This window comes from Corvus kubaryi, unplaced genomic scaffold (genome assembly GCF_017639235.1).
Source record: "Corvus kubaryi isolate FWS band 111438036 unplaced genomic scaffold, C.kubaryi_AGA036_p1.0 37262, whole genome shotgun sequence".
Taxonomy (NCBI): domain Eukaryota; kingdom Metazoa; phylum Chordata; class Aves; order Passeriformes; family Corvidae; genus Corvus; species Corvus kubaryi.
The window spans coordinates 541,552-568,526 of record NW_024581078.1 but is presented as its reverse complement, the minus strand read 5'-3'; the positions used below and the strand labels follow the sequence as shown (position 1 = coordinate 568,526).

Genomic DNA, 26,975 nt, shown 5'->3' with positions numbered 1-26,975 from the left:
TTGAGTCTGTGCCTCAACTGACTCTAATTAGACCTTTTAAGCTTAGAACACATAAAGAAATCTATTATGAAATAGCATTTCCATAGTTTATTTTTGTCAGACATTCAAAATTGCTCTTTTACTCTAATTAGACCTTTTAAGCTTAGAATACATTAAAGAAATCTATTATGGAATAACATTTCCATGGTTTATTTTTGTCAGACAGATTCAAAGTTGCTCTTGTACAAATTCTTCCACCTTTCCTCATACTTATTTTATTGTATTATTTGTAAACACCTCTGCTCTTGATTCTGTGCAAGACAAAGGAGCTTTTACAGGTTTTTTTCTTGCTGAGGTGGAAAGGGGATGGTTATTTTTTGGAAACTGTCTGGAAGCTTTGTTTTATCAGCTCTTTTCTGAGCTCCTCTTCTGGAGTTCTGGCTGGGAGGTTCTTGGCACAATTTTTGTTAATGAAGGAAGAACACTTTGAGTTCTGTGGGCAGAATAAATGCCTGGGTTTGCTGGGATTTCCAGGATTCCAGTGCTGGGGGTGCTGCTGGGTGGGGTGGCCGATGTCCCTGTGGATGGAGGGGTGTCACCAGCTCCTTCTGGCCTGGCCCTTCTGGGTGTTGGGATGGGTTATCTTATTTGCTTAGGCTGGAACAAGTCCCAGAGCGTTTCTGTCACACACAAATGCTGTGTCTGAGGGGAGTGGGGTGACTCTGACTCCTCCTGGCTGCTCCCCCCACTCCTGCACCCCGGGAATCCGCACCGAGCGTTTCGGGAGCAGTCAAGGAAGCAGGCAGGGAGGAATCGTGCCCTACAGCCAGGGACAGGGGGAGTCCATGGAAATCTTTGCCTAATTGTTTTGTTTATGAAGCTCTGGGAAGGGTTTCCAGTGGGTTTCCTAATGAACTGGTTTGTTGTTGATGCCAGTAATTACTCTGCAAACGGGGGGTCAAGGCTCATCTTCTTTCCCACAAGCTTCCAACCACCAACCATTAAACACACAAACTATGCACTTTGGGCTTTTCCTCCTTCTTCTCCTCAAAGTTTAACTCCTTACTTACTCACAGAATTTCTGCCACTCATCTTTCAGGAGCGTACTTGGACTGACTGAGTGGAAGGAAAAGGAAACCGGAGCCCCAAACTGTTTTTTCTGTCCTGTTGGATCTCAGTAGCTCATCTGTAACATGGGAACAAACTGGATTGCTGCTGCTTAGAAGCAGTGGTTATACTGGGGGCTTGTTTCTCCCAAAAGCTGAAACTCTCTGCTTCGACCTGGGAGTTTACAGGGAGAGGCTGAGGGCAAAGTGTGTTCCTGTAACAGTGAGAGTTTCTCCACTGCCTTTTCACAGAACCACCCCTCTTTCCCAGGAACTTGCTTTTAGGCTTCATTGTTATGGAAAAGCAGATAGAAAAGCTTTCAGCAAAGATTTTGGCCTGGCATTTAAAAGCTGAAAGAACTTCAATTTTGAGCATGTTGGGTTTTGTGATGGATAAATTTCCATTAAGGCAAAGTGGGAGGCTCAGCTGAGTCTTATCAACTGCTTTCATCTGAATATGAAGGGTTTTTTCCATGAAAACCAGAGGTGCCACTTTAAATATGTAATTTTGGTGACTATTTCTGCATAAGGAAAAGGCTTATTTTCCATTAACCTTTCCTATGTGATGGAACTGCTGAGGTTCAGTTCAGTGTTAATAGTTGGGAATTGAGGGAAATATCCACACAAAACTGTTGCTGAAGGTTGAAGTTGAATGAGTCTGTGCTTTTCCATATATCATTTGATTTTATGACTTCAAGGAGACAGTCATTTTATTTGACTGTTATTTTATATAGACTTATTTGTGTTTTTATGTTAAAAAATATTGCAAATAAGATAATGGTTGTACATTCAATAGCCACAAATTCCCCACTATCAGTCTTGGAGTTGGAATTGATGGGACAGGGCTCCTGGTGTGATCACATATTTTACCACAGGCTCCAAATTAGAGTAGCAGATAATAAAATAATGAGGAAAGGAAGAACGTTGGGGTTTATTCTGGAAAAAGCTTTAATTGTGCATTTCCTTACAGTATTTTTCCATGTCCTTATGGTTAATAAAACCATGAACTTGTGGAAAAGGAGAGGTGAGGCTGGGAAAAGCCTTCAGAAGGTGGAATAAGTGAAGTTCCACAGATTTGGTGAATGTAGAACTCCTCTCTTGTTGATCTTTTGGGTCTCAGCTCCCCTGTAACCAAACGCAAAGAACTGACCCTAAAGCTGGGTTGATTTTCAGTTTGATTTTTTTCCACTCCCATTTTCAGGACTTGCATTTGGTCCTTGGAGATCCCAGTTATGAGAATTCTGTTGTTTATTCTGTTGTTTGATCTGTGGCTCTGCCAGCCCTGCTGTTCCCAGGAGTGGGGTCTGGCAGCCAGACCCGGAGTGATGGAGGAGAGAGGGGAAGGGGCTGGGTAAGATCTCAGAGCTCCTGGAATTTCTCACCTTTTGGACACAACAAAATTTGGACACAGTTGTCATTTGGACACAACAAAACGTTTGTGTTGCCATTCAGTCCTGTGCTTTGGGTGATCGTGTCACCCTGAAATCCTTCTCAGGGCTATTGATCCATAGGAACTCTGTGAATTCCCAAAATGGAGCTTTGTGGTTCAGTTTTGCCTCACGTAAAGGAAACGAGGTTTCATATCTCTCCTCAGTGGGGGTATTTTAGTGTTGACATGTTCATTCTTTTTTTCTATAAAGTTTAGTAATACTGGGATATAAAAGTGTTGGAATCTGAGGGAATTTGGGAGAATATATCCTGCAGAAATTGGGGTGGGGATGGACAGAGATGGGGGGTGTAGGCATAATGTCTTTTAGGAAATACACGTGTTTATGACCACAGTTAAATACTTTGAAAGAAATGCAGCTCTGTGTATGTGGAAGGGGGAAGGCAGGTGTGGGGCTGGAGATCACTGCCAGGAAACAACCTTACTGCTTTTGTCCTGCTGTAATGGAGCAGAGCAGGGAATTCATTGCAAAGGCAATTTCTTGCCCTTCTCTACCCTCATTCTCCTCCTGGTCTCCCCCCTTCTCCCTCTCCCAGCTCTCTCACGCACACAAGAGCATTCCCTTCTCCAGCTGTATTGGAAGCATCAGCAGGCTCTCACTGCTGTCTGAGGAGAGGGTATGGAAAAAGACCCTGGCCTTGCTGGGAATGTGGCTGTGACACAACTGCAGCAGCTGAGGAAATATCACTGTACGGTCCGGAAGAAGCCCCAGAGGAAAGAGGCTTTGTAAATTATTCATGCTTGCTGGTGTGAAAGCAATAGAATTAAATTAAAATTGAAATATAAATATACATCATGGTAGATTTGTGGAAAGAAAAGAGCTTGGCTACTGCAGGCTGTGGGATGTGGGAGATGGAGGCCGTGGTGTCAGTGCTGAGTCCCAGCCCAGCAGCATCCCCGGAGCTCAGCGTGGGGGTTCTCCAGGACTGACCAGCGGGTGCAGCTGGGGGAGACTCTGGAGCTGCTGCTGGTTGGAAACTGCTCTGGAGACCTCTGGCCCCGAGTGCTTCAGGATTTTCTGGCTGGGTTTGAAGGCTTGGATGTGTCTGTGCTGCACCTCTTGAGTCCAGGTCAAGATCACAAAACGCAGCGTTCCCCTTTTAAGGCATTTTTCAGCCTCTGAGGAGGTCAATCCCCTGGGGATGCTGTTCTGTGTTCCTCTTTGTAGCACTGCACGGGTGCTTTTAAACTTTCTTAAGGAAAATCTGCTCAATCCCTTAAACCAGGACTGATGGAGGTGCTGTGGGAAGCTCCTGCCTGGGCTGGAGTTGGAAGCCTGGGTGCTGTCTGTGTTCCTGCCGTGCTGTGGCCAAATTGCATTTCCAGCCTTTCTGGCCTCAGTCATTTTTCATTAAATGGAGTTTTCCTGAAAGTGCCTGTCCATAAATGCTCCTTCCAACTCGGCACACTCGGGTTACCAACCAGTCCCAGTCCCTGCACAGTGGGAAGCAGGAGCTGGAGGATGTGGGGTAGTGCAGAACTGTACAGAGGGACTCTTCTCTCTCCCTCTCTCAGTGAAGTCTCAACTATGGCCATAAATCTTTTAGTAAGGGGAAGGGACAAAGGGGAGAAGCTGGTTTAGTTTCAGGCATTTCTGCCAAAAGAATGGATAGAGTAGTTTTGAAAAGGTGTGGAGGAAGGGTGGAAAAAAAAACCCCCAAACCAGTCCTGCAAAGTGGCTCCAATTACCTCAGCCTCAGCTTGGAGTTGAAAAGCAATTTCATGCAAGCAAAGCTTTGCACCTTAGAGCAGAAGCCCCAAGAGAGCTGTGGCTGCAGCCCCCAGAGGCACCGGGGGGTCCTGGGTCCTTTTCCACCCTCTGCCTTCTTTTGATTAGGTTTATAACTCTTTGAGACTGGTATCAGTGCCCAGGGTGAGAATCCCCTTGCTACACTCAGTCTGTTGATTCATCCCAGCAATGGTTATACCCAAGGAAAACCACCTGTGAGTACTCTCTGTGCAACGACAGGGGTCTAACTCCAGGTTAGTTCTAATGAGCATATGCCAGCTGAAATGAATAATGCACATTTCTCCCACGTGATGGTTTGGATGCAGGTTGTGGTTATTGCAGGTTTTTTATTTCTTCCCTTTTGTGCAGGATTGCTGTGACATGTCAGGATGTGTCATTATGAAGTTTAACTGCCCTGTGCTCTAGGTCAGGCCTTGGTTCCTGTAAGGCTTTTCTGAGTTATGAAGTGATACCAATAATATCTTTTCAGCCTGGAAAACTCTGCCAGAGAGAGGCTGATGGAGGGAACGTGGCTTGAGGGCAGACTCTGACCTGGGCTAGACCAGGCAGAGTAATTGTGTCTAATGTCTGCAGCACAGGATATGAGCAGTGCCAGTCCCAGGAAGATTTAGTTTGTTGGAGGGCTTAGAGGGAGAACAAAATCCTTGGGAACAGAGTTTTCCACTACCCTTGGAGAGTGTTGGAGCGGCAGCTGGTTTTCCAGGAGCAGGTAGAGCCAATGGCTTCCATGGAGAGCTGAAACAGCCACACATCCCTCAGAGGCATTCCCAGCACTGACCCCTGCCAGAAACCCTCTTCAGCCAGCTGGGGGGAGAGTTAATTTGCCTCCAGAGAAAGGGGAAGGTCCCTGGTGTGACGTGTGTGGTGTCTCTTGCAGTGCACGTGCCGCAAGGACATGGTGAAGATCTCCATGGATGTGTTTGTGAGGGTGCTGCAGCCCGAGCGCTACGACCTCTGGAAGCAGGGAAAGGACATCGCTGTCCTGGACCACATGAAACCCACGGCTCTGAGCAGCCCAGAGCTCGATGCCTGGAACGAGACCAAGGCAGACCTGAAGGCTAAACTGCTCCGCAGGTAAGGACAGAAAGTGCTTGTGTCTCAGCCCTGCCCTGGAGTTTGATTGCTGAGATTGTAAATGCTACAGTTCTTGAGATAGTTCAAACTCCTTTCTTCATTTGTTCTTTTTATAATTCCTCATGTAATTTGTCTGGAGTAATGTGTCCCTCATGGTTCTGTTTCCTTTCCATGTTATAAAAGCAGATGTTTTTCAAAGTGGGACTCCTTGTGCCCCCTCACATCTCATCTCTTATCCTGGAAGACAAAAATCTATAGTGAACATTTAGAGCTTCACTGATCAGAAAGCAGGAGTTTAAAAAAGCCCATCAGTTGCAAAGGGGATTTTATGCATGCCTTTCTGTGCTTCCTTTGATCTTTGTATTAATTTTCTACAAGTCTGTGATTTTTGTGTTACAGCATGCTTGAATTTAAAATTTGGCATGCTAACCTTTTCCTGTTGGAATCTTGCTTTATAGGATAGGAGATGAGGAAGAGGACAACAAACACCGGTATGTGACTTCCCTCAGCAACTTCAATCACTTCATTCTTTTTCCTGGCAAATTTCTTAAAATAGTAACTCTGGGACTCTTTTCCTCTGTCACTGAGTTTTTCATGAAAGCCTCCGGGAAATCTTTGGGCTTTGAGGTTCCTCAGGCTTCATCTTGGTTTGGATTTCTGTGATCTCTTCCATCACTGGAGAACCTCAACTGTCTTGTGGCTCTTCTGGTTTTCGCTCTTGAGTTCCTGTGCTGGGCTGGCAGGGATGTGTGATGGTAACTGGGTGTGGGTAAAGGGAACTGGTCACTGATAAAAATGCTGCTGCTGACTCAAAGTGCGTTGTACTGTAGTGCTTTGGACATGGGCAGCTGGTGGGAGAACTTCCCTTCCTCCTCAAGCTTGCTTGAAGAATGAGATTTTAGGAAATGGAACCATCCCGGGGCTTTAAAGCCCACTTTAAAGCGTGTGCACTTCCTTACCCTCCATATCCTCCTTTTTTCCATCATTCTCATTCCTGTTACCCAAGTTTAAAGACCTGATAATTGGATGATAGCTGACTTAGTTAGGCAATAGTAAAGAACAAAGTAGCATAACTAAAATATCTTAAAGTCTCTCTGTCACTGGTATTTGTCTTCCAGGAGTTTCAGTTACCAGTGAGCTTTGGACTGGGGTCCTGTGTCTTGTGTTTCCTACATGAAATGATTTTTCCATTATTATTTTACAAATGCTGAAGGGGGGAAGTGTGTGCCCCACTAAATCTATGCTGCAAAAGACATCATAAAGATGATGTTTGGAAGAAGACTGACCCCTGCAATGTTGTATTCCTAAAATGTTTTCAGCTATTCCTGCTGCAGGGAGCTTCAGGAAAAGCAGTGTAATCTCAGAGCCAGAAGTTGCCTTTGGTGCTCTCTGGGCAATGAGTGAACCCCAGTGGGTTCCTGGAGCTGTTTCCTCCTCATCTGAAGTTGGCAATCTCTTTGCTGCCTGTGCCTGGTCAGGGTTCCTGATGTATCTGGTGTTTGCACAGTGTAAGGTACTGTATGAACACCGAGGATTATTTTCCCTCCCTGAGCCTATTACCCAGCAGAGAAGCCTCCCTCTCAACCTGAGCCTATTGCAAAAGATCTAGGTACTTTTTTTGCTTATCTGTTCAGTGTTTCCTGGATTATTCCAGCATTATCCTGAAGCAGTTTTGGAGCTGTTCAATACTCTGTAGCAGTACTTTCTCCTGTGCTTATGTCTTTCCAAGACATCGTTTTACTTGAAGCCTGACTTTTCTCAGCAGGATGGAGGGATGGGATTCACCTCTGCCCAAACCTCTTCACAGTTGTAGCTACTTAATTTAAGTCACTTTGTGCTCTGTTCTTCAAAGAGTACAAATGCTGCTTTTTTGTCAGCTCTCTTGGAAAAATGGAGCTTTTAAACTCTGCAGAGAGGTGTTATTTCTTCTCTAAGGTCAGTCAGACTTGGTTACCTTGAAAAACCCAACTTTGTTTACTTTATGGCTTCAGCAAGAGACTGTTTTAGTCCAGTCCCCACCAGCCCATTTCTGGTGTGTGAATTCTGTCAGACACAGAACAGCTTCACTTCTGGAAGTGCTCAGCATTCAGCCTGTAGTTCTGGAAGCACTTTCTTTAAATGCTGAGTTTTCTGCCTCTCCCCCACAACCCCTGAGTGAGAAGACCAGTGCAAAACAGATCTTTTTTCTCTCCTGTGAGTATAAAGCTCTGTGCTGTAATTTTTGCCTGGCATTTCCACACCACAGGAATAAAACACACTTTGCTAAAACCAGCTTGTAGTGCTTGACTCTGCTCCTCCTTCAGCTACGGAAAGTTCCAGCTGCAATGGCAAAGTCTTACAGCTTTATCTTCACCTCCCACCCTACTTTCCCCTCCCAGGGAAGGTGGTGTGTTCTTGGAATATGGGTGAAGAGCAGAGCTGATCCTTCTGGGTTCAGCCCCTGTTCCTGCTAATGACTGTCCTGCAGGTGTGAAGGCACCAGCTCTTCTTGCAGGGCCACCATCTGCTCAGAGTCTGGCAATTAGAGGTCCCCGTGCATATGGATCAACTTGCTTTTCTATTCATCATTCATCTCAGGTTGAATTTTTTTCTCCCTTCTTTGTCAGTTTAAAAGCTGATTAAGGGCTCTTAACTCTGTTGTGCTCCAAATCTAATTAGCAGTTGAGTTTTCTGGGCTCTGAGGATGGGGAGCTGCTTTTCAGCTTTTCTAGAGTTTAGGGCTGATGAGTAAAGTGTGTTTTAGTCTTTGTCACACAATGGTGGATGTGAGGCCATCAGGAAAATGCTGCTTTCAACCAAAGAAGAAGTGCTTACACGCTAAAAATGGGGTAAAAATTGCAAGTTTCTGAATCAATCCTTTTGGAAAAAGAGAACTTGTTAGATTTAAACCTGAAATTCAAGGAGCAATTTTATAGATTCTGCAAAAACCCTGTGCTGGGGCTGGCTGGGATGGAGTTACTGGGATTTGGGGCTGCCCAGTGCTGATAAGGCTCTGAAGTTTTGGCTGTTGCTTGCACAGTGTCAAGGCTTTATCTTGTCCCACTCTGGCCCAGCAGGACCCTGGGGGTGGGCGAGAGGTGGGGAGGGGACCCAGCTGGCCCCAAGTGGCCAAGGGGAAATTCTGTGCCATAAAATGTTATGGGGAGCAATAAAAACTGGGAGAGAGGAGGAAGGAGGGGGTTGGCTTCTGAGGTGCCATTTTTGGGGACTGGCTGGGCATTGCCCTGCCTGGGGAGGTGGTGAGTGGGTTTCCTGGGCTTCTTTCTTTCTTTTTTCATTCTTTCCTTCACCTATTAAACTGCATTTGTCTTGACTTACAAGTTTCTGGCTCTTGTTCTTCCAGTGTTCCCTGCCTGTCCCTCTTGAGCGGTGGGGAGTGTCTGTGTGGGTACTTGGCTTCCTACAGTTCCCAACCAAAAATCTTGTCCTGACTTCTGAATTTCCATTTCTCTTTGCATTGTGGCTCCTGTAATCTTTGCCTTAGTGGCATTGACTTAAAAAAGAATGAACAGCATTGCTATTGCCTTGTTAGTATTTGTCTGTTCTTATTAATATGCATATTTTTTAGTTGGATTTCTTCAAGGCCTTGGACCTTCTGAATTTACTGCTGAAAAATCATAGACTGCCTATTGATTTTGCTCTGAGCATTCATTATAGTGTGTTTTGGGGAGCTGGCAGTGCTGGGTAATGTCTCAGAGCTGGAAGATGATGTTTTGCAGACTTCCAGCAGTTTGCCAAAGGGAGGCACGGACAGAATGAAAAGAAATAATGGAATGGAGGCAGAGGATGAAAGAGAGATTTAAACAAGTTTTCATCTGTATTTTGAAGTACAAGCAAAATAGATTGAAAACACAATTAAAATCACTTTAACTGCAGCTTGTGAGCTTACATTAGTAATGGTAGGAAAAAGCTCTTCAGGAAACCCAGACAATTAATGGCTGCTGTGAATGGATCTTAAATGTTGTGTTATGCAAGGTTCATCTGTTCCCTTTCAGATATCTCGTCTGCCCTGTAGCTATTTTAGCTACCTTGTGTTTTCCCTCCAAAGAAGATCCTTTTGTTTTGTATTCAGCTTTTTAAGTCAGTGATGATTTTCTATTTTGAAGGCTGTTCTTTTGTGTCAAATCACACTTCTGTACTTTCAGGTCTCACAGAAAAAGAAGTCAACCCAGAAGACACAAAACAGAGGATCAAAAGTCTCTTGGGGATGTCATGGCTATTGAAACTGCCTTGGAAGATGTGAAAGTAAAAGAGGAGCTGAAAAGGGGGCCGGATCTGGAGGAAGAGGAGAGAAGCAAAGGGATGGAGGGAGAAGGTGAGGCCAGACCAGTGAAGAGCTGGGGAGAGCTCTAAAACATCTCTGTAAATAACCTGTCTGCTGCTGTTTATTTCTGTTGAAATATCAGCAGAGTTTTCCCTGATATTAAATCTCTGCTCACTGAAATATGTCATCATTCACAGCAGCAATTGATTTTTCCCTCTCTTTAAGGATTCAATCCAAATAGCTTTTTTGGCAGGGCTTGAGAATTCTATAGGCCCAAACTATTACAGGACTGTAAAAATATATATTATGTGAGGAATATTTTAAATTATTTCATAGAGAAACAAATAAGTGTATTTTTGTATCCTGCTCTGAAAAAGAATGATTTGTGCACTGCCTTGTGCAATTAATCTTTCCTCTTCCCCTCCCTTTGTTCCCATTTTTCAGAGACTGAATCCAGTGAGCCTCAGTTTGGGTGGGATCCACAGCTGCTGCACGAGTCCCACTTGGGTTTTGTCAAGTTTAGCTGGAGCAGGGAAGCTTTTCAGCTTCCTCTGCATGAAATATAAAACCTTTGCTGAAAATAAACCCGGCCCATGACAACTCCCAACCCTTTGGGATTCCTTCTGCACATTCAGTCCCAAGGCCTGAACACACCCATTGTGCAGGGGGCTCTTTCTGTGGCACCTTTTTCTTGGCTGTGTAGAAAAGGTTGGAGTTCTTGCTAGGAAAAAATCTGCTTTTTTCCCCCCAAATGTGTGGTTAAATGTTTTTTGTGTCTGTGGCACACTCACTCCCTCTTGGAGGCTTCTCCAGCACTGCTTACAGGGAATTAATTTACATCTATTGTACTTACCCATTATTTGTTTAGCCTTTGGAGAAACTGATGCTGCAAACTGCTTAGAGAACCTCGATAATGATCTTAAAGGAAATCAGTGGAAGCTCTGGGAAGAGAATTGAGGGCTTTGTTCAGAGTCTCTCAGCTAGACAGTGTATTTTCTCTTTTCATGGGAAATAAGGAGTGGAGAACCATTGTTGCACAGTGCAGGTACTTAATTTCTATTGCCCTAAGCCTGAAAGCATCAGCAGTGTGTTAAATTGTCTGCTCTTAGCTCTTGTACAAGTTTAACACTTGATGCTTATAATAAATGGCCCGAAAATGCTGATTTTTCTTCGGAGACGAGAGATAAGTGACAAGGACAGATCTGAGATCATTAGAATGGCCAAGGAATAATAAAAACTCTGTTCTAGCTGAATGGCTTCCAAATCATACTCTTCCACTACTTCTTAAGAGCTCTTTAACTGTTAGCTCAGGAGGGAAGAGCTTATTTTCAGCACCACTGCAGAAGTGCCACTGGAGCTAGCTCCAGCTTGGTGTGGTTGTTAGCAAATATTCAGCTTTCCTACTGCAATACAGCAATTAAATCCCAATGACTTCTCTGCTTTTCCACATCCTGCTGTCTGCATTTCCTCTCACCAGTGTCTTAGGGCTTCATTTTGAAGAAGAAAACAACATTTGTTTGGATGGCCCTGCTCGTGGCAATTCTGCTCCCCCACCTCCTGCACTTCCTTTCTTTATTTCCCTGGTTTTGTTTTGTCTTGATTTTCTATTACACCAGAAGACATGACCTTGAGAAGGAGAAAGAATGAGATTTCAAAGTGATCATGGTTCCAAAGTAGGTCTCATGCTTTGTGTTGGTTATTTGGACAAGCTGAGTATTTATAACTTGAGGTTTTCAGGATTTCTGACCCAGATCCCTTATGGTGTTTACTTTTGGTTTCTATGACTCAGCTTTATATTCATAATTTATTATGTTGCTATTAATATATTTAGAATTCTTAGCAGGTTGTCTTGGGACATTAGGAAGGAGAGTGTTGAGGCTTTGCCCTTGTCTGGGTGTGCTGAGCAGCAGAAATGCCTCCTGTGAGTCAGCAGCTCTTCCCCGTGGGGCTGTGCCCAGGAAAGGCCCTGCAAACCTGAGTGCCACCTCCAGGGCTGGGGACTCCACCACCTCCCTGGGCAGCCCTTTCCAATGCCTCACCACCCTTTCCTGGGAGAAATTTGTCCTGATGTCCAACCTGAAGCTCCTCTGGTGCAATTTGAGGCCGTTCCCCCTTGTCCTGTTGTTCCCTGGGAGCAGAGCCCGACCCATCCCGGCTGCCCCCTCCTGTCAGGGACTTGTGCAGAGCCACAAGGTCCCCCCTGAGCCTCCTTTTCTCCAGGCTGAGCCCCTTTCCCAGCTCCCTCAGCTGCTCCTCGGTTTCCTGAGCTCTGTTGAGGATTTCAGATTGTCCCTGGACAGGCAGCACAGCACTGCCACTCGTGCTCTCCTTGTGCCCCAGCTCTACACCTGCCGTCCTCCTGCAGTGGAAGGGCAGGAGAGACATTCCTCTCTTAACCTACCTGTGCATTTGTGCCTTCAGATCCTTTTCCTTCCTAGAAGTGTTCAGGATAGCCAGATAGACTCTTGGAATTTTGCCTCCCTTTTTCCTGGCTTCTGGTTCCATAGATTCACTTGCAAACTCGTTTGTTCATCTTAATGCAAAAACTTTCAAGCACAGTTCTCTGTGCCAGCTGCTGTCAAATTACCCTTTAGAAGTCAATAAAGCTGGTGAATGGCATTTGTGGTGCTGTTGGGGAGAGAATTCTTGGAGTGTATAGAGAGTAAATATGATCTGGTTTTGTGCAACTGGGGAGAAATCCAATTTGCCTTTCATTCAATATGTTTGTTTCTCTAAGGAAATTCAATATTCCTTTCTCTGTGATAGAACAAACCAGTTTATCTGAGGGACTGCCTACACGAGTACAACTATAATTATTTGAGTTGGACTTCTTCCCATTTTTATAAGTTAGTGTAAATAAAGTGATCAGACTTCTGGGAAGTGCTGGGGTTAAGGTGTTCCCTAGGGGTTTTCAGCAGGGATTTTATCCTATTGTGGGATTATTCACCCTTCTTCCTGCAGAAACCTCTATGTGTGGTGGTTATTCTGATTTTCCATTCATGGGTTGGGCTAGTGAGGTTTGATGTAGCCAGAAGTGGGCCTGAAGTGGAGGGGTCTGAAAATTCTTCATTGGGGTGAACAGGGTGTCCCTGATTGCCCCAGCCTAGAGACACCCCCTCAGTGGAGAGCAGGAATTGTAATCATTGCTGTAAAATGGGAGTGTGTGGATTCCTTTCCACAGAAGAGAGGTGGGGAAGACTTTTGCAGGCCAGTATTGCCTCTGGTGACAGTATTGAGATGTTTATCTGCTCAAGAAGTGTTGTCACATCCATGAGGGCTGTGCAGATAAACTGAATGACAGTGAGCTGGGAGAAACAAGGACATGAGCGTGAGTGAAGGATATCTCAGGATCCAGCTGAGCTCAGTGCTGTACCTGATTTATGCTTTCAAAGCATTTTTTTAAAAGACTTGATAGCAGAAATCTTTGGGTAATAATGATTCAGGTATCTCTGTTCAGTTCTTCATTTCCTGGGGCTGTTGGGTGCATTGACACACGGTAATGCCCAGATAAGAGCTGTGCTTTCAAGTACAGGGAGCAGCAAACCACTGATACAGAATGGGGGGCTCCAAACTGTTCTGATTGTGCCTCCTTATCAGCAAAAAATGTTGAGCACACCTCCTGATGTATGTCTTTATTTATATACACATTTATTCATATATTGTACAGCAATACACATGTACTTGTGTATTTCCGTGCTAATATGCCCATTATGAATATACAGAAAAACAGAGGTTCTAAAAGGAAGGCATAAAGATTAAAAAAATACTGTTTAAAAAATATATTTTATTAATGGTACAAAAATGTTTCTTTCCTGCACTCCAGTGGATGGTTTTGTGCCCCTGACTTTGGAGGACAGAAAACTTGAAACACAGAGTCATGGCTAACGTGACATATTACAGGTTTTTTGGCACACTGTCCAGTTTCTTAGGGATTTAGGTATTTTCCCTCCAGGAAACATTGCTTTTAGCAGCCTTTGTGCTCCAGTCAGGAATTGAATAGTCCATAGAAATGACACAAGTATTTTCTTTCTGAAGTGGCTTCTCTAGGTCAGCGCTGAGGCGCAGCTTTCAGAGCGCCCGTAATTCCGTGGTGGAACGTGCTAGCCCAGCACTGGGCTCTTAGAAAGGAGAGAAATGCTGCATTGCCAGGAGCCGTGGGAGCTCAGTGTCGCCTTTCTCTCCAGCAGGGGAGTGCAAGGCCAAGGCGCGGCCGCCCAAGGTGAAGGGCGAGAGGAAGAAGAAGCACCTGTTCCCCCAGCACCCCCTGGCAGCCCCTCAGCCCCCCGTGCAGCGCCCGGGGCCCGCCCCGGCCCCCCAGCAGCCGCTGCCCGAGGATGGGCCGGGGGCAGCGCGGCCCCCGGGGCCACCAGGGCCACCAACAGCCCCGGGCGCGGGGCAGGGCCGGCCCCCGGCCCCCCTGAACGTCGTGCAGCCCTCGGAGGCGCCGGCCGAGGAGGACGAGTTCAAACCGCGGCCCATCATCCCCATGCTGTACGTGGTGCCCCGCAGCAAGAAGGTGGTGTTCGACAAGGAGCGCATGTCCTGCCAGCAGGCCTTCGAGCAGTTCGCCACGCAGAAGGGCCTGGGCTGGCGCGAGCAGGGCCCGCTCGAGAGCCCCGGCAAGGACGAGGAGAGCGCCGAGGCGGAGCACGCAGAGGTCACTGCAGAGGTCAGTGGGTCACAGGTTGCCATGGCCGAGGTGGGGACAGTTCCGTGGCCACGCTGGATGGGAACACAGCCTGCTCTAGTGGGTGGCTGGCTGGCCTGTGGCAGGGTTGGAACTGGATCGGCTTTAGGGTCCCTTCCAACCCAAACCAGTCTGGGATTTCCATGGAGTTCCCAGCTGTGTATGTGTTTGAGCAGACTTTTCACAAGCTGATGGAACTGGCAGCTTGCAGATGTTCTGAGGCTGTCCTGATTTGAAGAAAACTCTGTAGTTTACCCAACTTCTTAAGAGTTAGTTTTGGCTTTTATTTGCTCCAGGAGTTGGCTCGGAAGGCTTTAGTGGTTCAGCCAAAAGTCAGAGAAAAGTTTGCTGTGTGAATCCAAGAACTCTTCTTGACAAGGGCTCTGCCTCTCTTGTCCTGTTCCCTTCTTTGGGGTGCCCATCCAGCTTGTTGTGCTTCCTTCCAGGCTGCTTCTGCCTTCTCCAAGATGAAGATGGAGATCAAGAAGAGCCGCCGGCACCCTCTGGGCAAACCCCCGACCCGCTCGCCGCTGTCCGTGGTCAAACAGGAGACCTCGAGTGACGAGGGTGAGTGAGCAGCACCAGGGATGTGTGGATGTCCCGTCTGACCCAAGGAATTGCTGAAGCCTGTGACGAAACTGGGTGGCCTGAAACTCAGTGTGTTACACTTAGCTGGTAGGAAATGCAGCGTGTTCCCATTTTGATAACCCAGCTGGAAACAAAACTCCTCTGTGGGAGGTGTCACTTCTCACCTCCCACCCTTTTTTCACTCAAGAAAAATATTTTGCTGGCTGCAGAATGAGGCAGCATTTTGGGCAAAGGGAAAAAAGAGTTTGCAGAAAATAAAATCTTAAAGGCAAAGCTCTGTCTTGGATATTGCAGTGGGATGAGGTTTGTTCCCCTTGGAGGCAGTGGAGGTCAGGTCTGCTCTCATGTGTGTGGGGAAAGTCAATTCTAACCTTTTGGTTGGCTCCTAATTCATGTCAGTGTTGGGGTCCAACTTTTCTTGGCAGATGCAGAAATGAAAATTAAAATGTTTTTCAGTGTTTAACTGTACATCACTGATTCTTCTTTTCCCACATTCCAGTCCCTGTGAATGCCCTGGCAGTCTGGACCACGGGGAAAGAAAAGATTCTTACCTTTCACTCTGTTTTGTGTGTAATTTCCCACTTTGAGGCCTTTCCCACGTTATAGATTACTCAGAATATGGACAAGCCCCCAGTAAGGAGCTTTTGTGTGCTGGGGCAGGGACGTGGGTGTAGCTGGCAGTCCCTACTCACAACTCCTCATTCCAAAGGACAACATCTTTCCTGTTCACTTTCCTTCGGGAGCATATCCATAGATTTTAGAGCAGCCTCCTGCAGGAAGGGCTTCTCCTGTACACACAGAGCTCCCTTTCCTCACCAAGGAGGATGCATTTGATGCCTTCCAAGTGTGTAACGTGGAGTGAAGCACGGAGAGGCGGCTGAGACTTGTTATCTTGTTTTGGTGTGAGACCTTGGAACCAGCTCTGTGCTGGGGGATACTCATTAGGCAGATTCTTCTCACTGCTTTGACTTGTTGGATGGTGTTTGGGGACTTGGCTGGTGGAGCAGGAGCAGCTCTTCTTTAAGCTGGCATTTCTTGGGGACTGATTTACAGCTCTGCTGGGCAAAATCTGATCAAACAGATTCTTCCCTCCCCACCAGGGAATAGAGGCAGCTCTCTGCACTCCAGGCTTTTTCAGGGAGTGATGTGCAAGGATGATCTGCAGGCTGCAGGAGGAACAGTGAGCATGTAAATTAAGGGACGTGTTACGCAAGGATTCAGCCCAGACAAATTGTTTGTCTCTTCCATTTGCTTGCAATGTGGGAGCCATCCTGAAAGCCGAGTGTCCCCCTGGATCCATCCTGGGAGGAGTGAAGGTGATAACATGCGACAGTCATTCCCTTTTTTCTCTCTCTCTGTCACTCTGGATTAGGCTGCTGGTTTCACTGATTTCACTGGTATCGTTAATCCTGGCCTGTCACCTGATGTGCCTCGACTGAAATTTGGAGAAACATGGTTTTTGGTTCACGTCTTAAAAATAAACAAGATAAGACACGTTTTAGGAAATAGCCCTCATATGAAATGTGACAGAGCCACACAGCCAGCACTCATCACCTCAAAAAAGGGATTCATTAAACACAATACAATTTCCACATTGTCTGACAAATATGTTATGGGCAACATTTAAAATCTGAGATGTAAACTCAGCCATTAATGTTTTACTCCAGGTTCCTTTTATCCTTTCAGGTAACCCGAGAGTCAAAAAATCTTCAAAGGGAGGGAGAACTGGGGAGGAGACTTGAACTTGTAGAGCAGAACATAAACTGCTTATTTCCAGTAATTAACAGTGAAGCAGTGAACAATTTGGTTTAATGTGCTGAGCTCTGGGGATAATGTTCTTCCAAGATGTTTTTGAGTTCCCTGTTCTTTTGGAAACTTTGCAGATTGGTGATGCAGGGAGTGATTTACACTCAGCCTTGTGTGGAAAATTTCTTTAACACTTACAGTGACTCAAAACTCCTTCGTAAGGAAGGGTAAGAAACTTGGACCCCCAGACTGCCACAAATGGATTCTGCAGTGGTTTAATCGTGAAATGCCAAGGACCTTTTAAAGGTTTATAAAATAAAGAATTAGCAAACTAATTAGTGGGAGCAGTCCCTGGCAGAGGGAAGGATGGTGGGGAATGCAAATGGGAGGTGTAGTGGCTGTACCAGAGCACTGAACCCAGGGTGTCTCCCAGCCAGGGTCTGTGTGTGCACAGCAGGGCTGGGATGTGCCTTGGGAGGGTTGGGTCAGGCTGGGAGCTGGGAGCTGGCCTGGCCACACCAGCACCAGCTGCATCCACACCTTCCAGAGAATGCAGCTCCCTGATAGAGACAGAAAAGGCAGATTTCCTTGCACTGGCATCATGTGTTTTGAAGTTACTGAAGTTCAGATTAAATTTTCATTAAAAAGATGGTGGAGGTTCCCACAGCTGGAAAGGGGAGGGAGTTACAAAGGCAGCAAATCTCCATTCTCTCCTTCCTCATGGCCAGTTCCTTCAGGTCACTGCTGTCCCACTTGTGTGTCTATCCCCAAAAGGGAGATTCCATCCATTTAAGGAAGTATTTGGAGCATAGGCATATGAGACACCATGGAGGAGTTGAATGTTTTTATTTGTTGCACTTCTTGTGTTGTTGAGACCTGAGCTGTTTAACTCAGCCTTGCTCCTTTTGCCTCTTCTATCCATAAACTCTTTTGCCTTTACTGACTGCCCACTGTGTTGGGATTTTTTTTTCCTTTTCATTCTAGAAACATTTCCATTTTCTGGAGAGGAAGATATGAGTGATCCAGAGGCTTTGAAATCTTTACTTTCCTTCCAGTGGAAGAATAAAGCATTTAATTTCCCAGCTGAAAGGAAGTTCAATGCAGCTGCTGCCCTGAGCGAGCCATACTGTGCTGTCTGCACCCTCTTCTACCCCTATAACCAGGTAATTCCTCGTCACAGAGGCAGGGAATCATTAAGGTTGGAAAAGAGCTCTAGGATCAAGTCCAGCTGTCAATCCCCCACCACCACGTTCACCAGTAAGCCACGTCCCCCAGTCTGTATCCACGTGTTTTTTGGGATGGTGACTCCACCAGTTCTCTGGGCAGCCTGTGCCATTGCCTGACCACACCTTCCCTGAAGAGATTTTCCCTAATATCTCTGACACTGCTCAGGATGGCTAAATCAGGATGCAGACATTTCTGATAGAGGCTACCCATACAAATTTGCACACCAAAGGAATGTGTTTGGATTTGGCAGTGATTGGAGCCTTTTTTGTTATCTTTCCTGGTTTCTCTGGCTTTCTCAGTGTTCATTTTGAAATCACACTTAAAGAGCTTTGCAAACACTGTTCCATGCAGAGAAAAGTCACACCAGGCTCCTGTTGCCTTATGGCCCTGAGTTGCTGAATTTATGCAAACAAGCCACAAAATAAAAATTTACTGAGTAAGCACATCCATCATCTTTTTTTGGAAACTACCAATATGCTTTGGGAGATGTTATGAGCAGAAAGGCAAAATTCATCAGATGAATTAGTTATTTGTGCAGTTGTGCATTGATTTGTTCTCACATAAAGCCAAATCTGGCTTTGTGTGCCCACCAGGAATTCGTGCCTTAGATACTTGTAGATGTGTTGGAAGCTTTTCCTGAGGAAAGCAGAACCCACCTCCCCCTTCAATAAAATCTCTTGATTTATTATACAAACTGAAAATAAAATATCTGTTCTGATTGCTGGCTGTTGTGAGGGAAGCTGAGTGCAGCTGAGCTGGTTTTATCCATTGCTTTTAACTCTGTCTGCTGCCAGAAACCTTGAAATGTCCTTCAGGAGAAATTCTTGCAGGAAAGTAGGGAAGGATGCCAAAGGAATGGGGGAGGGGGAGGGACAGTCTTGCTTTTAGTAATATTTTCCTTTTTATTTTGCCTTGGTGTTTTCAGCTGCAATTTAGGAATTTAGATTTTTGCAGAAGAAAAACAGGAAAAGCTGCTCATTATTCTAATGCTTCTTTGAGCTTTCACAACAAATTACAGATCCCAGCTGACGCCTGAGGAAGAGGGGGAGAAGCAAGGCAGGGGTGGGAATTGGGATTTTAGGTTGTTTTTTGGCTGCCTGGTGTCAGGTGTTGGGTGACGTTTTCGCAAGGGGAATGCTCAGAGTGGAAAGTGAAAACGGTGGCCAGGAAGGGGTGGTTCCATTGATGGGGTTTCCTCTCAAGTCCTCACAGGTGGGTAAGGAAGCCGCCCCAGTCTCCGCAGGGGAGCCGTCCTCCTTCGTGCACCTTTCCAAGTGTGGGCAGAAGACCAAGCCCCTGATCCCAGAGATGTGCTTTACCTCAAGTGGAGAAAACACCGAGCCCCTCCCTTCAAATTCCTACATTGGAGAAGATGGAACCAGTCCCTTGATATCCTGTGCCAAATGCTGCCTGCAGGTTCATGCTAGTGAGTGATTCCCCCTTCCCCAAAGGGAAGTCCTGAGAAACTCAGGAGTTTGTGTGTTGCTGTATTTGAATTCCTTCTTGGCAGGTTTGCATCCTGTCACTCCCATTTTTATCTTCCTCGGCACAAGTATGTCATGGAATCCCAGAAAGGTTTGGGTTGGAAGGACCTTAAAGCTCATCCAGTCCCCATCCCCTGCCATGGGCAGGGAACCTTTCTCTCAAAGCCATATCTGTGTATTCAAGTCCATCTTGGCAGTCACTGATCTTAAAAATACACAGCAATATTCTTTTTACTGCTTATTTTGTTGGCTGATTCTTCTCTGTCTCACAGAAAAGATTCTTTCTTTTGATACCTTTCATTTTTTGTAATAAGGCAGAACTCAAAGGCTTTATTGCACTCTTTTCTCTCACTTACTTCGTTCCAGTATTGGTCTGCTGGGGGAGGCTGTATTGTTCCTGCATGCAGCAGAGATTATGGAGTAGTTTGAGATATATTTTATTAGTGTCTGTGATAGTGTTTGTAGTAATGGCACTTGATTACAGAAGGGAACATATGTCTGTTTGCTTCCCTGATAGTTATGTCTAAAAGAAGATCTGATTAATCCTGGTGGAGTGTACCTTCAGTGGAGATTGTACAGCATCCAGTTAACATTTGTGACGAATTACTGTTCAGCTGTTTGATCTTGACAGATGGGGAATCTTATTTGACTTGCATCAGCTGGAATTACTTTTGTTGTTGCAATTTTAGAGTCTGCAGGTCCCTGTGCAGCTCAGCAGGGCTGGGGAACTGGAAGGCAATGTTTGTTTCTGTGCTGAATCCCTGATTATGGTCATTTCTGGCTAATAAGGCCATGAGATGCAGAGTGGGTGTGAGGAGAAAGATTTCATCCTTCCTTGACAATTCAGGGATGCTGCATCTTGTCCATAGTCCAGTCTATCAGAATGGTTTCTGTGGCCAAATTCTATTTAAGGACAGAGGGATGTGGGCAAGATGATGTTAATCTGCAGGCTCAGATCTGAAATCCATCTTTTTTTTTTAGAGAAACTCAGTTTTCTATTTTGGCTGTGCTCTCCCCTTGAGGATAGGACAGGACAGGTGTTAAATCTGATGGAGGCTCTAGTGCCTGGTTGTTTCCTTGTGCTCTGTGACATCCCTTTGACTTTGCTGCAGAGAATCCATTTGCCTTTATTGCAGAATTGCAGTGGTGAGGTGTATTTTGGCTGCCTGTAAAACCAGCTGGCAGCCTGTGTGTTCTTGGGAAGTGCCCTCTCAAACTGTGCCAGGTTCCAGCAGCCAAGCCCTACAGAGAGAGGAAGGTTTGTGAAGGTTTCTGGGCTTCTGAGGCACTGACAGAATCCATAAAAAGAGCATATTTTTCTTGGTCTGCTTGGATTATCCTTATGGGGCAGCCTGGGGTTCAGTAAATGGCACTGTTCTGCCCTCGAAGAATCACAGAATCATTGAGGTTGGAAAAGACCTCTAAGACCATCAAGTCCAAACATCAGCCCAGCACCACCACCCTGCTCACCACTAACCATGTCCCCAGGTGCCATGTCCTTGTATTTTTCGAACACTTCCAGGATTGGTGATTCCACCACTGCTCTGGGCAGGCTGTCCCAATGCTTTACAATCCTTTCCATGAAGAAAATTCTCCTGATTTTCAGTCTGAGCCTCCCCTGGTGCAGCGTGAGGCCATGGTCAGGGTCTGGCTCTCCCTCAGCTCAGTTTTGGACTGAACACCCCTGTCCCTGTTCTAGGCCTGGGTGGAATCTGCTTCCCTGATTTGCCATATGATGAAAAGAGACCTCAGATGTGGAGAGCAGCTGCAGATCCATAGTATTGACTTTTTTTGACATGCTGTTTATCTGGTTAAGTGGATGATATTTATAAATCAGGCTGTGGTGGCAATCCCAGTGCTTTCTGAATGTCTTCTTTTAAGTTTGATTCAGTAATCTGAGATTGTTGTTCCCAGCTGAAATTTTCTGTTCAGTTTGTTAGGATAGGTGAAGGCTGGATGGGATTTTGTTAGGAAGGATAGAGGCTGGATGGAATGAGCTGTGTGTTAGTTGAGATGCTTATCTTTAATTTTCCACTCACTTTACAAGCTTGCAGGAATCACATAGATCTACTTTTCCAAAACTATTTCTGTGTCTTTTCCCCATTGTTTTCAGTGACAAACCTCAGTGCCTTTTATAGAATTGTAAGGACTTTTTTGTTCTTATTTCCTTGTCTTTATAATGGGCATAATACCGCTTTACTATTTTGGTGTTGCTGTAGGAGGATTTGGTGCTTGCATGTTACAGTAATTGATGCTCTGTAAAATGGGATGTTTTTAACACTTCCTATAACCATAAATTAGATACTGTTAACCATGTGGAATGCAGGTATTTAATTTCCTTGCAGTATTACTAGACTTCTTCCTTGTGACACCACACAGCAAAGATAACTGCTTCAACCTTGCCAAAATTCAGTGCCCTTACCTGTTTTGATGTGTGAGTGCACTCCAGCAATGGTGGCATCACCTTGGAGCCCAGTTCCTGCCTAAAGAAACAAAGTCTTGCTATTGTAGTCCTTAGAAAAGTGAACAATAAATGTGAGGCTTACCTGTTTGTGGGGTTTTGGTTTGTTTGGTTTTAGACCTGCTGGTCCCAAATTCTGCGCCCCCTTATGACTTTTATCCAAGCCTGTTGAATACAGTTCCTCAAATACTCTCAAAGATGTTTCTGAACTGAAAAGTCAGCAAGTCAGTACTAAGAAATGTTGGCAAACCTCTGCTGTAACAAGGCTGTGACTCTGTTTCTTCCAGGCTGTTACGGGATACGCCCAGACCTGGTGAACGAGAGCTGGTCGTGCTCGCGGTGCTCAGCCGGCGCGTGGGCAGCGGTAAGGGCTGGAGACAGCTCAGTTCCCACTGGATACTGCTGGGATCACTCAGCTGCTTCCACAGAGATGAGTGGTGGGAGGGTTCAGGCTGCCTTTGACATCCCAGGTGGGGTGCAGTCATTTTCTGGGGAGGATAAACAGCCTGGCAGAGCTTTCGGGTCCTGTTCTGAAGGAGTTGTGTTCCCACAGGAATGCTGCCTGTGCAATCTCAGGGGAGGAGCTCTCCAGATGACCACTGATGGCCGGTGAGTGCTGGCTTTGAGTGTATTTTCCTTCCATACTGAACCTCATCTCCTTATCTTGTGAATTTGGTCTTAATGATCAGTGTAGCAGCAAGTTTTGGGGTTTTGGAGGGAACTGCTCCTCGCTGACTTGGCAGGATGAGCCTGAGTGACTGTGCTGCCCTACACTGCACCAGGCTGCTCAACAGCAGAGCTTCTGAACTCTTGCTGAATGTGGTTGTTTCTCAGAGAAAAGTCTTCTCAGAGAATGTTTAGTATCGTGCAAAATCGAGTGCAAAAGAAGGTTGATCTCTGTTGTTCCAGAGACATTTACCTTGTGCCACCCTGATTAACAGTCAGTTGGGAACGTTGCCAAGGCTGCCAACCCCTGGAAATGTGCCTCGATGCTGAGGGAGGCAGGGAAATGTTAACTGCCCTCCTGAGCATTTCATTCAAATAATGGCAGGCCCTGATCTGTGTCTTCACTTTGCTCCCCAGGTGGGTCCATGTAATCTGCGCTATTGCTGTCCCCGAGGCGCGTTTCCTCAATGTCATAGAGCGTCATCCTGTGGACATCAGCGCCATCCCGGAGCAGAGGTGGAAACTGGTGGGTGTCTTTTATCTGGGGAGAATGTTTGGGAACAAGAGCCAAAGGGTAAAGCTGTTACTAGACAGAAAAACATTGTATGGGTTCGTAAAGAGATTAAAGGTGGTCTCGCTCTCACTTCCAAACAAGAGCTCTGGGAAGCTGCATCGTTTGTGTCTGCCGAGCACTGCCAGTGCTTTGACACACAAACAGCTCTGATTTCCAGAGCTGCCTTTACTCTCTGGGAGTGTGCTGTAGCCTGGGCAGAGCCTGGGACTCCTTCCCACCTGCAATCAGGTGTAAACTGCCTGAGAGCTTCGTTTACTCCAAGTACGGCACAGTGGGAGTGCCAAGGTACATGGTGATAGAGAGAAGCTCATACATTGCTGACTTGTTCATCTCTAATTCATCTTTCTTCACAACATTTCTCTTTTTCTATCAAGAAAGCTCTTGTAGAAATGAATAAACATTTCTGTGACCCTGACTGCAAGGCAAGACTGCAAGGATTTTAATACAAGCCCAGCTCCACGTTGTTATTTAGCTGTGTGGCCTCATCCGAGGGATTAGTAATGGACGATTCATTAGCTCAGAGCAATTTATCTTAATGTTAGTTAATGCTCCATCACTATAGTGTGTTATTGCAAAATAAATTGTGCTTTTGCTGCTTTTTTTGGTACAGAAGTCAGCTGGGTGACACAGTGTGGGATGGGGAAGGTGCTGGAGCAGTGATAGATGGGTTAGCGCTGATGGATTCGTTAACAGAGCTGCTACTTAGTGCAGGGAGCCTGGGTGAGAGATTAGGAAGAACCTATCCCTGCTTCCAGAGTTATTTCTCCGTGGTGCAAATGGGTTTTGTACACAAATGTGAATGTAAAAAGCATTCATTATTCAGCAGGAGTGATGGGGCAGCGCGATGCCAGGGTGATAAATCTTGCAGCGGTGGCTCTTTATGGATCAGCTGACACTTCCAACGTGCATCCTCTTCATTACCAGCACTTGTAACGCTGAACTTAAAATCCTTTTACACAAGATTCACTTGTATTGCTTAATGGAGCCTCACAAGGAAACATGACTTAATTCTTTAACCCTTCCTTGGCTGCCTGGCAGTCCTGCAGAGCCAGGGCAGTATCAGTGTGTGTCAGACTCTGCTGCTTCGTTCTGCTCCGAAGTGTAGCTGTGTCATCCAGAGCCTCTGCATGGACCCACTGTGCCCATTTCTCCTTCATTCCTCAATTAAAACTGCAAAGTTTCATAGAATCACAGAATATCCTGAGTTGGAAGGGACCCCAAAGACCGTGAGTCCAACTCCCGACCCTGCACAAACACCCCAACAATCCCACCCCGAGAGCATTGTCCAAATGCTCCTGGAGCTCTGGAAGGAAATTTTGTTTGATTTCTTCTGTTGTATTCCATTTGCACCTCATGTTTTCTTCCTGTCTCAGGGAATGTGAGATTTTGGTATGAAGTGCCTTGACTTACACAGTCCAGTGTTGGAATTTACAGGCACATATTCCTTATGCTGCTGTTAGCCAGAGCCTGGCTTGTAGCTCAAATGTCAAAGCCTGGCTTTAAGCCCTTCACTTGGAAAGTTTTAGAGTTATGAATTAGGTAAGGATTAAACAATTAATTTGGATGGCAGAATCCAGAGGCAGTGGTGCTTCCAGCAGCAGCTGTGGTGTGGGGTGTGAGGTACAAAGGGAGTTAAAATTGGATAAGATTGTGCGGAGAGACTCATGAGCCATCATGGGGAGTTTTAGGATTCTTCAAAGGACTTTGCAGGTAATTCCTGGAGCACGTGAGGAGTCAGTGGAGGGGGGCTGGGGGGGTGTCTGTGCTTTGCGGTTTAGCAGCTGCGTTTAGGAAGATAAACTGAGGGGGACTAAAAGGTGATGGCATTGGAGCTCCTGACTTTGGCAGTGATGGACTTGGTGCAGTACTTGATAAAACTGGGGAGATGACCTTTGTTGCTAAAAAAGATGGAAAAGGAGAGCAGGAATGTTGTGAAGGGTGAGGACAGCTGATGTGAATGGATGAGGGTAGTGGAGGAGAGAGGGGGTAGGGGTTAGCCATGATTATTATTTGATTTTTTAATATGTTTGTATTATTTTAAGTTCCTGTGATGAGGGCTGAGGTACCAAGGAGTTGCAGTGATCTGGTGAAAGGTGTATCCTGTTCTCTAAGCATGTGCCAGATCTCCCTGTGTAAGCACAGACTTCTCAGTCCATTTGTGGGTATGGCACCATTTTCAGGAATGCAGTTTCCTACTCCTGGATTGATGGCACATTACGGGCCTGTGCACGTAAATTATTTATGACGTGGAAATTTGGAATAATTAGCTGTCATTCCTCAGTGGAGTAAATGAATTGCAGTGTTCATCATGCAGGAGACAGCCCATTTCTTACTCTCAGCTGTGACCTGACTCTGGTGTGCATTTATTCCGAAGATTTCTCTCCTGTGCTTTAGACTCTTTTCCCTCCCACAGAAAATGCCTTTAAATCTCCATGTGCTGCTTTCCCACAGCACTTGGCACTGGTGTTTCTGTCCATCCCATCTCCCACACTTCCAGGTCTGCATTTTCATACGATCCCAGACTGGTTTGGGTTGGAAGGGGCCTTGAATCCCCTCCAGTGCCACCCCTGCCATGGCAGGGACACCTTCCACTGTCCCAGGCTGCTCCAAGCCCCAATGTCCAGCCTGGCCTTGGGCACTGCCAGGGATCCAGGGGCAGCCCCAGCTGCTCTGGGCACCCTGTGCCAGGGCCTGCCCACCCTCACAGCCAAGAATTGTCACTTCCTCCATCTCCATCACTCCTTACACTTCAGGCTCACTGTCACTCACATTTATCTTTTGATCAGATTTACTCTGAATATCCCGTTGGTGCAGCTCTTGTGCCTGTCACAGGGAGTTTGTGTGGGCACAGGGTGGCACTGGGTGTGTGCTATTCCTGGCTTGGCAGAGCCCTGTTTGCATCAGGAAGGGCAGATTCCTGCCCTGGGGGGTTAAAGCTCCCTGAGGCCCCTGGGTGTCAGCAGCTGTCCCTGCTGCTGGGACAAGGGGATATCGACAGGTTAATAATGGGATCTGTGCTATTGACTCCCCTCAGTCCTGCTGTGCACTTTCCTGGTGCTTATCTGCCTCTGGAACATGGTTTGCAGAGCGATAAAGGCTCAGCTTATTAAAGGCTAAACCCACGTTCTGGCAGCACTCAGGCTCTGGCTTTGAATTTCCTGGCTTTTGTTCGTTTGTGTAAAAAGGCCAAATTAATCTTTGGTGTAAACAAACTGCCTTCAGTTAATTCATAGGAAGGAATGGGACTTATGTGAATGTGGGGCACAGCCCAGGCAGGGAGGGGGGTCTTGCACAGGAATAAGGAAGAACAAAAATCTCCTTTTCTTTGCCATCTTTTGCTTTCAAGGAAGAGCAGTGCTCCTGGAGAAGGAATCCCAGAATGGTTTGGGTTGGATGGGACCTTGAAGGTTTTGGGGTTCCACCGCATGCCATGGTCAGGGGCAGCTTCTGTTCATTTTAACCAGTGAAAGGCACATTTGTCTTATGTGTGATATTAATTTTGCCCTGATTTGCCTTGTCCCAGCCTCAGATAAGGTAAAGAAGCTGCCCCTGGATCCCTGGAAGTGTCCAAGGCCAGGTTGGATGGGGCTTGGAGCACCCTGGGACAGTGGAAGGTGTCCCTGTCCATGGCAGGGGGTGAATGGGGTGAGTTTTAAGGTCCTTCCAGCCCACACTGTTCTGGGATTTGCTGATCAGTGACAGATTCCTTAGACTGGAAATGTTAAAAACTGAGCGGTGTTTCCAAATGGATCCCTGGAAACATCATGCAAGCATCCATTCCTTAGACTGGGATTCCCCAAATCATCTTTTTTGTATTTCTGAGGGGCTGGAAACAAGAACTGGTGCTGTAATAGGGAGTGAGGAAATCTCTCTTGTTCCCTCTACAGCTCCTGCTCACTGTCAGTGCCATCAGGCTTAGGAT

At 46.2% G+C, this 26,975-nt stretch overlaps 1 protein-coding gene across 3 annotated transcripts in view; it reads left to right on the top strand.

Moving 5' to 3' along the window:
- KDM4B (lysine demethylase 4B) overlaps positions 1-26,975 on the top strand; it is a 67,587-nt gene that overhangs the window by 33,355 nt on the left and 7,257 nt on the right. Inside the window, exons 10-19 of one of the 3 annotated variants that reach the window (XM_042024355.1) lie at positions 5,160-5,356; positions 5,815-5,847; positions 9,502-9,671; positions 13,805-14,289; positions 14,754-14,874; positions 17,626-17,804; positions 19,072-19,294; positions 22,101-22,177; positions 22,367-22,422; positions 22,897-23,005. In XM_042024355.1, coding sequence (XP_041880289.1) covers positions 5,160-5,356; positions 5,815-5,847; positions 9,502-9,671; positions 13,805-14,289; positions 14,754-14,874; positions 17,626-17,804; positions 19,072-19,294; positions 22,101-22,177; positions 22,367-22,422; positions 22,897-23,005 — 1,650 coding nt within the window. The remainder of the gene's footprint in view (positions 1-5,159; positions 5,357-5,814; positions 5,848-9,501; positions 9,672-13,804; positions 14,290-14,753; positions 14,875-17,625; positions 17,805-19,071; positions 19,295-22,100; positions 22,178-22,366; positions 22,423-22,896; positions 23,006-26,975) is intronic. The other 2 variants (XM_042024356.1, XM_042024357.1) reach the window with 2 other exon arrangements.